At 40.6% G+C, this 16600-nt stretch overlaps 1 protein-coding gene across 1 annotated transcript; it reads right to left on the reverse strand.

The window, feature by feature from the left end:
• Positions 1-456: 456 nt before the first annotated feature.
• ATP5MC3 (ATP synthase membrane subunit c locus 3) lies at positions 457-3680 on the reverse strand. Its single transcript, XM_063162179.1, has 5 exons — positions 3623-3680; positions 3464-3541; positions 2414-2491; positions 1870-2063; positions 457-701 (listed from the first exon to the last, which is right to left on the reverse strand). The coding sequence occupies exons 2-5, from the start codon at positions 3500-3502 to the stop codon at positions 587-589; spliced, it is 426 nt and encodes a 141-aa protein (XP_063018249.1). The 5' UTR covers positions 3503-3541; positions 3623-3680; the 3' UTR covers positions 457-586.
• Positions 3681-16600: the final 12920 nt, after the last annotated feature.

Here is a 16600-nt window from a genome sequence, read left to right on the forward strand (position 1 = left end):
AACTAAATGAAATATAATGTCCATGTATCACAACTAAATTCCTTGGTCTGCACTAAAGCAGTTGTATATTTAGCTCAGTGAGGACACTGGTCAGATCCAAGTGCAAAGCTTACCATGGTAATCAAAATATCTGGTGTGTGTGAAAACTGATACGAAGTGTCCTATCACCTTCATGGAGTTCTGTTTGGCTCCTTCTATCAAGAGGTGCCAGAACGTGTGTCAGCTAGCTTAAGCAAAAACAAAAACACAAGTGAAGGAACAAGGCCAGCAGTACAGACCTTATCTCTGCATCCTTTGATCTTTTAAGTATATGCCACGTTAATTTTAATAAATGAAATGTTTGACTGGAAGAGTGCTATGCATATGTCATTATCAGGAGCAATCCGTGGAGACTGAATTACAAAATGTCATCTTCCAGATACCCTAGTGAGAAAGACAATAAATGAAAGCAACAAGTTGACAGTTAAAGTTGTTATCTTTAATGAAATGACTTTGGAAATAGCATTAATTTCCATGACACCAACATTTTGGGAGTCCCGTAAAATGCAGTTACATTCCAATGCCAATATTACAGGCAGATCTCCATTCACATGGCAAATAGGATCAAGAAAGCAACCATCAGACAGAAGAGACCCATAGCTTCAGACAGGGCGAATCCCAGGATAGCATATGAGAACAGCTGCTGCTTCAGAGAAGGATTTCTAAAAGAAAGAGAAGGTGTAAGTCTTTTTTATCCTTACAATTAAGATGTTTTTCATGCAGTTTAACCTCATAGTTCTTTGCAACAGATTCTGAAATGGGAAAATCCAATAAATCCAAGCAATTTTTTGTAAGGATCTCACTGAAGACAAATTAGCTGGCAATTAAGACTAGACTCAGGTCTAATTTAGAAATTTATTTCACATCTGTGACATGAGAACCACACTCCCAAGGAATTTCATGTGTATTATGTTTTAACCAATTCTCAAGGCAAATACAGGAACTGAAACCACTTAAGAGTAGGAAAAAAGCAACAAAAAAAGTTGAAGCAGTTTGTTGCAAAAATGCAATGAGTATGCCTTCAAGAAGTGAGAGGAGAAAATCTCCAATATAAATCTATGAAGCAATGTTCTACCACTGCTTATTGACATGTTCATGCCAAATTCAAAACTTGATTTAAGAATTTTGTACTGAAAACACTTGTTTCTTGAAGTGGAAAGTGAGCTTCCTTGTCTTCGAAAAGGCTTAAAAATCTTTACCAAGAAGTTAAGACTTAACTGGTTGAAAAAGTAGTGAAGAACATGAGACTTCTTTTATGCCTGTATCAGTTCTGCTCTTCCATGATGTCATGTGAACTACTTCTATTAATGGAATGTTGTAAAATTACCTGAAAGTTCATCCCTACTACAAAATCCTCACCCTTGCCCCCTTCAGATTTCTAGAAGGAACTCATTTGCTAAAACAACTGCATATTCTGAGATGCAAAGCTAAATGTGTTCAAAAACATCCATTCCTAAATGATTCCGAATATGAAGACTATTTAGGACTTTTTCTCTTACATGGGGAAAAATACAGGCTGGATTTTTATTTCAGTTCTGGAACTGAATGCTCAAACACTGGACTTCAGGGACCAAAAGACCAACCAAGTCTAATGATGCAATTTCTTTCATGGCTCTCCTCCAGGAAGAGTGTACAAAGTTCTGAATTTAACAACAGAGCCATCCTGATGAATATGGTACAGTTTCATAAGATTCTCTTCAGCCATGTGTATCAGTAACAGTAATAATTAACAGAATTTATTACACTGCCATTATATTTTCTACAGTTCAGCTGTCTCAAGATACATCTGCATACAATTAAATACTTTTTAAAGAGAGAGAGATTGATTACCTGGCATAACCAATGATTAGACTACCGAAGACTGTTCCAATTCCAGCACCAGAACCAGCCACACCTACTGTGGCTGCACCAGCACCAATGAATTTGGCAGCAGTGTCAATGTCCCTGCTGATAGCACTAGTCTGGAATTCCCTAAGTGCTAGTTGGGAGACAGTATTTTGGGCCCCGATAACTGTTGACTTGCCCTAAGAAAACAAAACATAAGAAAACATTATATTCAGACAAAAGACCATGTGATAGCGTTATTATGCAGTTTTAAAAGTTGTATTAGATCCATTGCCTACTTATTATTCAGAGTGATGAGACTGTTAAGTCATAAATTTCAGAATGTTACCTGTTCCACCTGAAAGTATCAACTTTAAACGTCAAAGACTTATCAGGGGAAAGAGCAAGACAGCAACAAGTATTATTAGGTGTTTGACTTAAAGCAAGTTTCACACTATAGGTATTGAGTTAGTACAAGTGAACTCTAGGTTGAGGACATTTAGGCTCACCAGGTAATTTAGGAAGATACAGAATTTTGTTTATAAGGTACCTCTCCATTCTTGACCTCTGGCCTAGACAACACAGATGCCGAAATTGGTCTGTACAAGACTCTTGATCCAGCACGGATCTGTAAGAGGAGGAAAAAAACTATAAAAAAATGAAACATTTGATCACAGCTGTTCCATACAATACTCTGTAAGACAGTAAGACTATTAGCTACTAAGCCATTTGTCTTCCTTGAAAGACAGCAATCTCTGAACAGCTGCATACACAATAAACGATACGGAAGCAAGCACTGCCATGCCATCTGACAGCGCCGTTTTCAGAAGATATATAGTAAATAGCTACACCATTCAGTGAACATATACATGCATTATGCTGACAGAAAATGGATCAAAACAGCGACAAAAAATCCCGACCGACCATGAAGCAGTGAAACACATTTCAAAATGAACAAATAAAAGCCATCAAAATGATTTTCCAAGTTGTTAAATGCACAGATGTAACCTAGACTTTTAAATTTAGCGAGGCACAAATGAATGAATCGTTTTTCACAAGCGGCCTGCATGTGTCCTTGGGCTCCCAGCAGTCTAAGGTCATATCGGCTCTCGCACAAAGCTGTTCCTGCAGGGAAAACCTGGGCCTGGACCATGCACAATGAGACCTTCTGCAGGCCAGAGAGGGCATTTTCACGCAGGACAATCTTTTATCTCCGCAAGGACAAAGAACTGCGGCCTTGCCCAGGACAAGCAACAGGCTGGAGTTTGACCTACAGCGAGGCTCGGAGCGCAGCAGGCCCGGGAGGTGCTGGCGGCGCTGACCTCCCCCTCCCTGGGCCCCCGCTCGCCCTGGCAGCGGGCCCCGGCCGCGCCAAGGAGGCAGGAAGGAGAACGCGGCCCTGCCGCAGTCTGCCCGACCCCCGCCCCCACTCCTTCGCTCCCGGGCGGGCAGCGCTGGGCACGGGCCCGTCCCAGGCCGCTGCCGCGGGGCTCGGAGACCCGCCCGACCCGCGATCGCCCCGCCGCCGGCACCGACCCCGCCGCCGACACGGACGGGGCCGGTGACGAAGCGCAGGCGCCCCCCGCGCACCCCCACTCACCAGGGAGGGCGAGGTGGCGAGCTTGGCGCAGGCGAACATCTTAGCTGGCGGCGTCCCGGGACTCAGGATCCGGCGTCTCTGCAGAGAGAGGGAGAGGGTGAGGGTGCGGCGGGCGGGGGCGGCGATGGGCGCGGATGGCGGGAGTGGCGGGGCTCTCACCGCTGCGGTGCCGCGCTCGGGCCGACGGGCGGGAGGGCTGGGCCGGCTGTGCGCAGGCGCGGCGGGGCCGGGCGGCGGAAGGGGCGGAGCGCGGCCAAGGTCACTTTGTGCCGGCGCCATTGGCGGCGGCGGGGGGCGTGGGGTGTGCGCGCGCTGCTTCCTCGCGCAGCTGCAGTGCGCTCGCCGCGCGCGGCGGGGTGGTTCGGCCGTGAGGGCGGTACCGTCAGCCTGTCACCGTGTCACCGTGAGGGTGCCACCGTGAGAGTGGTACCGTGAGAGTGTCACCATGTCACCGCCAAGGTGGCACCGTGTCACCGTGAGGGCGGCGCTGCCGAGGGCGGTGTCTATATCGGTGTCCCTGGCGCAGTGTTGGCGTGTCGCGCCATCCCCGGCGCTCGGGTCACGGCAGGGAAAGGGGGCGCGTCCGAGGACACCCGTTGTGTGCAAGGAGCCCCTACTGTTCCATTAGTCATTTCTGCACCATGAGCAGATTCACACCCAAATAACGAAAGAATCCTTTGTAATCAAGATTAACCGAAATAGGATTATCTTCACTGAGCTGAGCATGTGTTCCTTTAATCACTTACATGTACTTTGATGTTTTTCATTTGATAATGAGATTGTTATTTTAATAGTAATTTGCAATTGTAAGTGGTATTAGTGCCAAAAATGCTGAAAAATCGACGTTGTGGCTAAAACACTGGGAAACATTTATCTAAGTTGTACAATTTTCATTGGATACAATCTGCGCCATAAAAGTAAATTCTAAAATTGTGTGCTGCGAGCGGTCTCCAACGGACCAAGTAAGGGGCTGTGTGTGTATTTGGGGATGGGAACAGTCTCAGGACGGGTGCTGGTCTCCTGCAGACTTATAGGCCAATTGATGTTGCTGTCACTGGTTAATCCACCGGTGCCACAAAGCTGAGACATGCTCCATATCAGCAACCTGAACACCGCCCTACAAACATGATCAAGGTGCTTTCAGCAGCTGCCTACTAGTGTTAACCATACTGTTACTTTTATAAACTACAACACAGTCTTCTGATCCATAGGTACAGGGGAGAGAAATCAGTTGTAAGTCCAAAGGTGAGAGGCAACAGAACAATTTGAATTTCCTGGCCTTCTGCTCCCTGCCTCAATCCAGCAGCAAGCTTCGTTTGGTTCCAGTGTGCATCCAGAATCTTAGTAACAACAGTAAAAAGGCCAGCAAAAGAGGTTATAAGCCAGTGGTTTTGGTTTTTTAGTTTTTTCCTTGTCACAGCTTACACACATTTTTTCGGGAACTGAGGTGCATGGGCAGATCTGACGTGTCTGCCGCATGGTTCTTCCATAGACAAACACTAAGAAATAAATATCAGTGGCAAAACCCTTTAATGGTTAGGCAGAACTTTTCATTCAATAATTCAGTCATTCATTCAAAAAAAAAATCCAATCCATATGCTATTGGGGGAATAAGTGTTTCCATCACCATGAATAACACCGTAGAATGCTGCAGTGTTGGAATGACTCAGAGGTGACATGCTGCTGCACAGTGACATTTCTGAAGACAGGTACTTCACCTTAGGAAGTGCAGCAGCCAGCAGGGTTCTGCAACAAAGGAATTCACTTCCTCACAGAAGGAAGCACAGCAGTTAGAGACGTGCTTTCTCACTGGGAACCTGGAGGTCTGGACCTCCAGGCATGAAACAAATCTTCCTTCAGCTCTCATGAATGGAGAAGAAAGTGAAAATGACACTCCTGTGTACACACAGCACAAAGTCACACGGACTCAAAACCGCATTAAACAAAAGCACTCTTCTTTCACAAAAGAAATGCTCTCTTCTGTCACAATTCCCACCCCAGAATGTTTTTTAAAGATGCATTCACAAGCCATTTGTTGTGAGCCATGTCAAAACCACTATTAAACACTGGTTTATTGTTGCTTTTAAGGCATAACATCTGATATTGTATTGTGAATGTGACTCAGCTGTTCCTTTCAGGAGGATTTTGAAGAGCTGTTACTGATCTCTGGGGGCCAGGCTGAGTTTAATTCAAGAAGATCTTCATAAAGAAACACTTGTTAATCTCACACAGTTTCCTATCCTATGGCTGACCTGCTGTTAGGTCCCCAAGGAAGGGCATCAGTGCACTAAAGACAGTGTAATTTCTAGTTGCTCACTACATTTTTGAAAAGCTTTTTAGGCAGGTTCTCAGTTTTCCAATTGTCTCTCCCTGTCCGGACCAGTTATGCACATGGGCAGTAGCCAAGGATGCCAGAGGAGATATTCTCCCCACTTTTCCCTGGGCAGGGAAGACAGAGTGCAGATGATTGAGCAGTACCTGGTGCCTGAAGAGCCAGTCCTCTCCCACAGCTCCTGTGGCCTTACAGTTCCCTGCTGCCGAGCTAGGTTTGTGTCAGAGCAGTAAGAACAGCAAATGATCTGTGGTTCCAGATAGCTGTGGTTCCACCAGTATGGCCTTCTCCTTTCCCAGAAAGGAAAGAGAAATTTTCCAAGATTTCTAAAAAACCTCTCTTAGAACCATAAGGCTTCTCGCAGTCTTTTTGTCCTTATTTTAAGAAAAGAAACATCTGTTTCACCCTCACTGCCAAGCAGCTCATTTGGATCCATGCACCAGTGCTAGAGTGACATGAACTTTCACTTTATAACCCTGAAATGAATTGGCATCTACACATATCAGGCTCTGAATATTACCATACACGAGTATCAGCAGAATGGATGTTGCATATAAATGGCATTTTTCTGGTGACTTCTTAGAGCGCTATCAAGCCTTATATTTGTCCAGAAAGCAGGTAATAAGGCAGCTGGGAACAGTACCCATAAACTGGAATGCTTGCCTGATAGATATGGGCTGGTTTTCCTCCAGGTACAGGCAAATAATGGTAGTTGCATACTGGTTCAGTTGAGCAAGTACAGTCCTGTGCAATGCTAAATAAATGAGCATGTCCTGAGTGCTTTGCACTAGAGGGTCTGCCAGAATTCAACATTTATTATTAATAACTTATAAAACATGAATGTCTATATCTGAACGTTCTATATTTGCTGAAGGAGAAATCTTGGCTAGTTAAGAGAAATCCCATTGTCCAAAGCCTAAATAAAATGTTCTGCTGCTAGATCGAAACCTATTCCTTCAGGTTAAATTTTATCTCCCAGCAGAGGATTATTAACTCAAAACATGTCACACACTCACACTAGTGTTTTTTTAAAATCTGTTTTGAAGAGGAGATGTATCTGAAAAAGCAATATATTCCAATAACTCTTAATTGTTGGAACACCCCCAAAGGATGAAATTGGATCAAAGGCCTCCTGAGATTATCCTAATGTTGTGAAATATTTTAAAACTTAAGGTGTATTACCTCAGGGTTGGCTCTCTTGAACATCCAGATTTATGATGTACTTTGCAGGGCATTGATTGATATTGATTTACAAAGTCAGGAGTTTTCAGTGTTTTTCACAGCCTGGGCCATGTTTCAGTTCCACTCACAGCTTGAATCTTCCTCTTCAGGACTCATGGAACTGGAGCAATGCCTTGTGGAAAGAAAAGATTCATAGAGCAGAATTAATACACTCCAGAGTATTGAAACCAATTTTGCTCTGGGAAGAAGGAACAAAGCCGTTATTAGATGGTTCTGCTTAAAGCAGAAATTCTCTTGGTGGCACTCTCTTAATACCTGTTTACCTTACCGATTATTAGTAGTTGGCCAATTTTTATATAAGTAATGTTTTAATTGCAGAGTTGGCTGGATCATAAGAGGTTCTTCCTGGGAATACAGATGATAAAGTTTTTTCTCTAAATTCTAAACTTCTTTACAAGAAAAAGGGAGAAACTGTCTCTTCAGTAATCTTTGTCCCCAAGAGTACTTATCCAAGCATTTTTTCCCCTAAAATTTGGTTTTTTATAGTCTTAATGGCTTTTTTCAGTGAAGAGCAGGAGGCAATTAACAAAGTAAAGCTAATTTAGGCTGTAGAGCATTCTGCTCAACATTCCATTGATTATTTTAACACCTGAGTCCCAGAAATGGATGACATTAGCCACCAACATTGTTCCATGTTCATACTTGGCAAGATTTGGAATGTGTGCTAATACTGTTGAGAACATTCATGCAATTTGAATGGGAAGTCATTATAATCCTTATCATCTAATTTTTGGGTCTTTAAGATCTGCTTTAAAATATCACAATGATTATATAAGTAGGGTATGCTACACCACAGCTATATATGTCCAAATGGGATGTTGTCAAGAGGAAAAACATTCTGCTTCAGCAGAAATTCAGCATGGAAAAGAGGAAAACTCATCTTCATTCTGGCTGTTGGATTCTGGTAGCAAGTGACATCCAGGCTCCAAGACACCTTGCCAGAAAAGACTGGCAGAGCTATTTTCCCTCTGGATAACAAGCCCTATTGTCTAGCATTCAGGTTCTACTGGTTACTTTTACAATGCTGTACAACAGTGTAAACATTAAAAATACGCCCAGCCTTTTGTAAAACCCAGAATGTCACAAGGTGGAAGACAATCCTGTACTTTTAAAATTAATTTTATATGTCAGCAAAAATTATAGTTTTTTCTATAAAATTATGATTCCCTATTTTAATGTAACTTTTATTTATATTCCATACAATCTTATATTTTTTTAAGTTGGAAAAGCCCTCAGAGATTATTGAGTCCCACCACTAACCTTTGCAATGTAACTTAAAGTGGAAGGAAATGTCAGGTTCACGAATAGTTTCACTTTTTGCTTCACATCTATTACACTGTGTGTGTCAGGATTGTAACATTCAGGGTGAACTCTCATGTGTTTAAAAATTATTATTATGCATCTGCCTATTATTTTTTGGAAATTGATTTTTGAGGAAAAGCTGTAATAAAAAAATCCACTGATATTTAATCAAAGTAATTTTTATAAATGCACAGAAGATTCAGAATATTTAGAATGAATATACCTCTTCATGTATTTTACAACAGTACTTCAGAAAATAAACTCTTTTAACTAAACTATAACTAAGTTTTCTTACTCAGATGACTCTTGATATTCCTCAAGGCTGTGTTGCAAAAGCAGCCTATACCTGAAATGGCCAGTCAGTTCACTGGATAACACACATGTGGGTTTCTAGGTTACAAAATATCACTGGATTGAATAAAAATAAATTCAGCAATGCCTTTTATGCTGCTAACAGTACTAAACACCTTTTGAACAGAAAACAAATTTCAGCTGTAAGCTGACACTATTGGCTGCACTGGTTAGAGCAGATTGGCAATCTGATTTTAACACCTTTCTTATAATACATAGTACAGACAGCTGAGACTTTGCCCAAATTAGAGCCATTTTTTGTCAGAAGTATCCATCAATTTTTATAGCTGAAGTTGAAGAGATCCAAAATGAAAGAATGTTTTCTTAGTGGGCTCTTCTGGAAATACAGGCTTTTTGTGCAGGGAAAATTGCAACACCAGACTCTTAGCTTTTAAACAAAACTACCTAAGCATTTTTTTAGATTTCATGTTTTTCCTGTTTTTCAGAATTATATAAATAATCCTGGACAAGTGTAATACTTTTTTTTTTTGGTGTAATACGTTTTGGCTGTTCATAATCTGAAAAGAGAAATGGGAAATGTAGCTGCTTAGTGCTCAAAAAAACCCTACAGGAATTAGTAAATCTTGTTTGGAGACTAAATTAGTGTTTTGGATAACTGCTCTGTTATGGCTATTTGTGCCACGTAAAAAGCAAAAGCAGGGCACACAGCACTGTGGCAGAAGGACTTTGCCTTCCTCCACCTTCTTCACAGAGGCTCCACATCCAGCTGATGATCCCTGGTTGGAGGGGAGATGGGACTACAGCCCATAAATACATGCAAGGTTCATCTGCTTAATTGTAAATGACACACCTCCCAGCTATGAGTTTAGATTCTCATATCCCTGCTAATTGCTTTGAACTCACAGCCTGAAAGGCAGAGTACAAATGAACATTATTCATTATCATCTGAAAGCTTTTCACTCTGAAGCACTGAGCAGAAAACCTGTGGAATCCTTTTGACTCCAGTGCACAGGTTCTGCCCTCTAGGACCTGGTGCCAGTCTGAACCCACAGAAAAAGCTGCTCTAATTCTGTCATGCTTTGCGTGGCTCAGATGATCTATTTTTAAATGACTGTAATTGAGTTTGCTCATAGTTACAAAAGAGATCATATATTCTCACATTTCGTACCTAAAGTAGAGAAACTCTGGACAGCCTGCCACTTCTAAATTCTTGGAAAGGGCTCTGTCCCTAATACTCAGACTCAATGAGCCTCCTGGTTCTCTGGCATGCCTGTATTCATTCCCATCTGTCGTGCTGGCATTGTTCCCACTCAGAATTATCTATGCCAATTTCAACAGGGCATAGGTGCTAACCAAACATGGTTTTAGAGGGACAGCTTTCATAACACAGCAAGTGCCATCTCTTTTGCCAGGAGATCCTGCTGTTTGCAAATAATTCCAGCTTAAGGCCACATGCTTCATTACATGAGATCACATCTGTAGATGCTTGTGGGTATTATTAAAAAAAATCGACAAATGTCTATTCTATTTCTCTTACAGTTTGGCTCAGTGCTTGGAATTTTGCATGTGGAGAATGAATGCTCTGCACCTTGTTCACGGGATTGAGCCATAGGCTGTTATATACTCTGAGCAGTCTTAACAGGTTACTGCATCAAAGCTGGGACAGTAAACTGGAGAAGTTTACTAGAGCTGTGCTGCTTTTTTCAGGTGCCTTTTTCACTGCTTTGTGTCTGTAGTATATTCTGAGAAGAGAATGATAGAGCATTGCTTTTTGCACCACAGCTTTTTCCTTTCTAGGTTCTCAACAGATCTTTGTGTAAGGCATATTCTGCCCCCACCCATTTGTAAAATGGCACATATGTACAACAACATTAATATTGCTTATTAAAGTTACTAGTCTATATAATGCTCTGTATAAGATACATTATATTGTAGTGATATATTATACATATCATATTAGTATCATATTAGTCTATTGTAGCTGCACTTGACTCCTGTTTTGCCCCCTGAACAGATTACTTTCGTTGGCAGAATTACACTGTACTGTATAAAGGCTAGAAATAGCTCAGGAAAGAGCAAAATCTCTTTAGAAGCCTCAACTAAACAGCTCAAAACTATGCTCAAATTTTAAAATATAACTTTGCAGTTAAGCAAAAGAACATTTTGCCCAACATATATCTCAGAAAATACTATTTGGAATAAAATAAGACTCAGGCTACATAATTTCCAGCTATGTGTTTCCAGTCATAATTTCTGACTAGATATTCTGTTGTGCAGCCAGGATCCGTGGAAAATAAAGCAAAAATTGCAACCCCTTGACATCCATAGTGTTTTGGCTGAATAGCACTAAGAAGACCTTGGTTCACATGTTGTGCATAGAAATGTATTTTTGCAAGTAAGGAAAGGTACTGTCAGTTGTTCTGTTTATAAGCAAAAACCACCTAAGGCTGTTTCTAGTTGTATTTTACCTCTTCTTAAAAAATGTTTAATCTAAGAATGTGCAGAAGAGTCAAACATTTTAGAGTCCTAGCATTTCAAGGATGTAGAGTGACAAGCAGACACATGAGTATATTGAAAAATTCTGTTGGGAATCAAGGTCTAAAATAATCAAACATTTCTAATGGCTGTACATTTCAGAGGAGTAATGGTACATTTCTGATAATTTTGTTGTTTAGCATGTTTTTGAAATTTGGTACAGTTGACAAGAAACATACTTAATGTGATTTTCCTGTGCTATTGATAACTTCAAAATACTGTATTGAGCTCAAGAAATAAAAAATAAGCCTAATTTTACAGTACATTTCTCATCAATTGTAAGTAAGCTTTACATCCTCTCACCTGTCTTCCATCCTTAGCCTTTTTAGCAGCTAAGCTGACCTTGAGGGCTGTCAGTGCTGATTTGTTTTCCATACCACTTGGACTCAGAGATACTTTGTTTTTCTTTTCCTTATCTTCTATAAGATAAGGGAAGATAAGTCTCCTAAAAGTACTCCCTCATAATAATTGCATACCTGAGAAAACACCTTCAGGTAAGTGTAGTTGAGTGCCAGAAGAGATGTGTTATTAGTAGCATGGAATGGAAAACTTCAAGGCACATGCTTGAGAGAACAGAGGTTTTCCAATCCAATAGCTCTTGAGGGGTGAAAAGACAGTTCTACAGTCAGACAAGGAGCTGCCTCATGGGAGGGCTGTTGCACTTTTGGGTGAGTTATATTTTGATGGTTTCTTACCAGCCATAACAGCAAAGTTATAAAGCTGCTGGTCAGAGTCTCAGCTCTGAGATGTTGCAGTGAACAGCCAGTCCATTATCTCTCTATACAAACCTCAAATCTATCCCCTAAAATATGAAATCAGACGAGGTACACTTGTTAGGGAACACCTACCAGCAGCATTGCCAGGGCACACAGCTGAGGAGTTGTAAAAAATGACTGGTGCATGTCTAGGCAACTTGGAAGCTTTGGCTCATGGAAACTGCTATCTCTAGAACAACAATAATTAAAGATAGCTGATTTAAAAAAAAACATGTCTGGATTGCTCCAGTTCATGGCTGGACTGTGTTTTTAATGTCTCTAAAGTGACTAATAGTGTGTATAGTGACATCCAGTGTTCAGTTAGATCAACCACAGGTCTGTGTTCTGTAAAGCCTTTCAATTAAAAGATTTATTACAGACCCTATTTAAAATGCCTATGTAAAGATAGTAGATAACCTGCCAACTGCAACACACCTCCACAATAAAAATTTCTTTCCTGGCTTGTTGGGGAGCAAGAATGGTGTGCCTCTTGTATAATCCTTTAACTTTCTTTCTTTATGACAGCAAGCGTCTGATTATTCCCAGGTGGTTTTGATTTCTTCCTTCTCTGCTTCTGTTGCTGTGAATGTGGCCATTAGGGCACAGCCATAAAGGATGTGTTCACCACTTCCTTCTCTGTCTGTCTCTTAACAGAGCCACAAGTCCACCGTCTTCTATCCACATTAATTCCCTGAGGTATCCACACAGTATTTGTGTTGACTGCCTTAATTTTGATCTTCTCTAATCATTCCCTGCCAGATGGCAGTTAAAGTTTAATGGTCCCTGTAAAAATAGTTCCCTTTCTTCTTTTAATCAGTCATGTGTGTTTGCTTAGCTAACTGTTAGATGTTCAGAAAGCACGAAGGGACCACCAACGCAATTACTTCAAAATACACATCCGTATTGTGATTTCAGAGTTATGTAAAAGTGAAGGGCTATAGTGTAACCAAGATTCCTGGAAATTAGTATGGGCTACATGACCTTAAATTTTCTTTGTTTAGATTTATTAAAAGATTAAACTAATAATTTGTGACATTTCACATAATCAAAAGTAGATTACTTTTAGTATTTTCTAGGCTCAAATGTATTTTCTGTGCTAGAAAGCATATCAGTATTCTGCTTTAAAGGATGAATTGAGCAATACACTTCAGGATATGCTCAACTTTAAGTACATATCTGTGGCTAATGATAGATGATAGGGGCTTGAGCAAGGTACTTCGACGTATGCTTCATCTTAGGCGCCTAAGTAGTTCCTTTGAAATAATTTGCCTTCTTTTCAAGAGTATGTATAGACACCTAATGACAAGAAACTGAAATTCTCCATTATGTGTTTACTTGATTGAAGCTCATTAGAGGTTTAGGCTTTTGCTGAATTGAGAATTTAATTCAATTGCATATTCATGCTATACCTAAGTAGCAAATCACTTCAGAAGCAAATGGTTTAAGCTATATCAGACACCTATGGAGTGAGCAGGTAAAATTATACCCCTGAGGAATATGGACAGCCTGGGAAAGTGATAAGCTAGGAGTCCAATCCAGCTCACAGTACTGCCAGACAAAGGGGTGCTGTGGAATTAAATGGAGACTAGATCAGGCTCTGAATGCCTTGCCTAGAGCAATACAGGAAATATATGGCAGAGTCACTAACAGAACCCAGATCTCTCGATTCAAATTAGACTTTTTGTATCTAACATCTGTGTATGCTGCAACTGGATGTGTCATCACAGCCTGCACAAGCCAGCTTCTAGATTAAAGCTGGCATGATAACTCCTACGCACACTGGGGGAATCACACCCCCTTACACATCCCAGGAACATGAGACTTAGCAGAAGTGCAGACCCTCCTGCATTCCCCTCCCTAGTAGAAGCCTGAGAAAATAGGAATCCTTGTACCTTCCTTGAAAGCATATTTTAACAACCATTTCCAGAAGTTTTCAGATATGACAACATGCACTACAACAGTACTCTGAATCTTCTGATCACCTAGTGCTTTTTGATTTTGCTATCAATGCCAGGAAGCTGGACAAAGGGAACTGCTCCAGCTCCAATTTTCCGCATTATGCCTTAATTAGCAATAATTTGGTTCTAACATATTAGAAATTTTGACCCAAAGGAAAAATTCTCTGTCCTCCATCTAGGTATTTTTTCCTCAATTTCTTTCTACATGTGGGTTTTTTTGGTAAGATCTAGGCCTGAGGGCAGAGACACGAATGGGACAGTTTGCATTATGACAATAAACAGATGACCTCGTTGAGATCAGAGCCTCAGGGTACTGGATTCTGGCAAAAACATAGTAAATGTTGATCTCTGTGAAAGAGAACATGAAGTCTAAATACTCAAGTTCTTCGGTAACTTTGGGATGGAGGGGTTGATTTGTCCACTGTCAGACTGTGGCCATTGCAAATGACTCACATCATTTTTTGTGCCTCAGCCAATAGCTTAAACCCAGTAGCATCTTTCTTCTCTACTTAGAATTAATTAAAAGCAGACCCCAGCTTTGTTAATTTTGGTACATCAGAGTTGTAAAATCTATCAACTGTGGAAGAGTGGACATACCTTTAACTCTCTTTCCCCTAGTTTCCTCTCCTGTTTCCATATCAGACAAACACACACTGGTTCCTTCCTTGGTTGGCTAAATATTGTGAGCATAAACAAGCCAAGCAGAGCTTGCTGGGCAGATGATGGCTACTAGCAGGTGTCAAAGTGAAGGCATTCCCCTGTGGACACAACCCATCATGGTTGGGCTGATGCCCAGTTCATAGGAGGGAACATGAATCTTCCAAATGGAAAGGGAGATAAATTGCGCTAAACACTCTAATGATGATAATGCAGGGAGACAGATGTGGTAGCTGAGCGTTCGAATCCCTCCATGCGCTCTTTACTTCTGCTGTACTAGCACATCGTGTACTACTGACTAATGTAAGCCAGATGCACAACCAGAATGTTGCTTGAGTTTATATTCTCAACATCTCCAGATCTGTACATCTTATAGATAGAAACATTTTTCCCTGGCAAATTCACACAAAGGTCATTTTTACGAGCTCATATAAAGAGTGAATTGGAAAGCGCTCACTGGTGTTTCTTTCAGCTGCACCACTTGTGTTAAAGAATTCTTACTATAAAAATCAGGGCAAGCATAGCTCAGAAATCAGGATTCTGGGCAAGGATTTTTGTTGCCTTGTCCCTTGTGGGCCCACTCACACCTTTGCAAAGAGGGTGCCATTTAAAGGCCTGTGATTTAGAAGTGGTTTGGATCAGCCTTACGTAAATGTAAACGAAATAATGATTTCCCAAGGTGAAAGGCAGCAGAGGAGGAGACAGAGCTCTGCCAAGTGGGGTCAAGTGTGGAGCATACGCAGCGACCACGCAGAACGTTTATACACCTGGTATTGTACATGCCAGTTGTAAAGGCAGACAGCCAAGATAATGAGCGCTGTGAGAATTACCAAGAGCTCCTTTTTGGCCCAGGTTCTTGCTTGTAATTGAAGTGCTATCCTCTACTGATCCTTCAGGTAGCATTGGAATGATTATATCCATGCTTCAAGGGAGAATCAATCCCTACAGGATAAAAGAAACTTCCTTTACATTATAGCTCTGTGCTAGAAGCAAGCTATGGATGTGACTCATGAGTATTCTTAATAGTTTTTAAAGAAAGCGAAATTCCTAAGTGAGAATTTGATTTTAATTTTGAAAGTGATTTTTATGTGTGCTCCAAGATGACTAGAAAACTGTATGAATGTTTACATATATATGTTATTAGAACATATAATGAAATGTACATTAAAGTGTCTTTGTTGCATTTAGAATATATATTTATAAATATTTCTGTACAGTAATAGGAAAAAATAAATTAAATAATAACCATCCAGTAGTATTCTCTGTTACTCTGTACTCTCCATCAATTTTAACAATAGGCTATTTATTTTACTTTACCCAGATTCTAATGTATTCACAGACAAGGAATGGTTATAAGACACCTGTAGTCTTATTCCTGGGCAACAGATTTTAGCTTTTTTATATCCTAGTGAGTTCCTTCTCTACAATACTGAATTTTAAGGAATTGGAGGCTACTCTGTGATGTTGAGAATTTGCTTCTATGTCTTCAGCTGCCAGCCTTGAAATATTTTTTATATACTTGAGAAAACAGTCAGACTGAAAAATGAAAGACTGACTTGGAAATCTCATTAAAGTTCATGTAATTGTCAGTTGGCTTTCCTTGCCTTCCAAACTCTTCATTGTGGTTTTACTTACAAACTGTTTAGGACCAACACTTGCTTTTGCAAGGAGATCTGGGACAATTTTCTGGTTCTTACATAATCAAATTTATTTTTTATTCTGTTTATTTTATGGGTATGGGGCATCTGAGTTCAGAAGCATCCTTCAAAAATATCCATTTGGGAAAAACATTCAGAGACTTAGAGAGTAGTAAACCCAGGAAGCACTGAATTTTTAACTGAAAAATCAGAAATATAAGCAAAATAATTATTGGAGCTGCTGAGAATATGCAGGTTTACAGAAAACTATAATGCCAAAATTGTTTGCTGACAGTTCTTTTTTTCCCCCCTTTTTTTTTTTTTATTTTTTCCCCCTGAAAGTTCGGTGATGGACTATAATGAAAGGGAGGAACTGTTGAATTAGTTTGAAACTGAAATTAAAAAAC

Source organism: Melospiza melodia, chromosome 8 (genome assembly GCF_035770615.1).
Source record: "Melospiza melodia melodia isolate bMelMel2 chromosome 8, bMelMel2.pri, whole genome shotgun sequence".
Classification (NCBI taxonomy): domain Eukaryota; kingdom Metazoa; phylum Chordata; class Aves; order Passeriformes; family Passerellidae; genus Melospiza; species Melospiza melodia.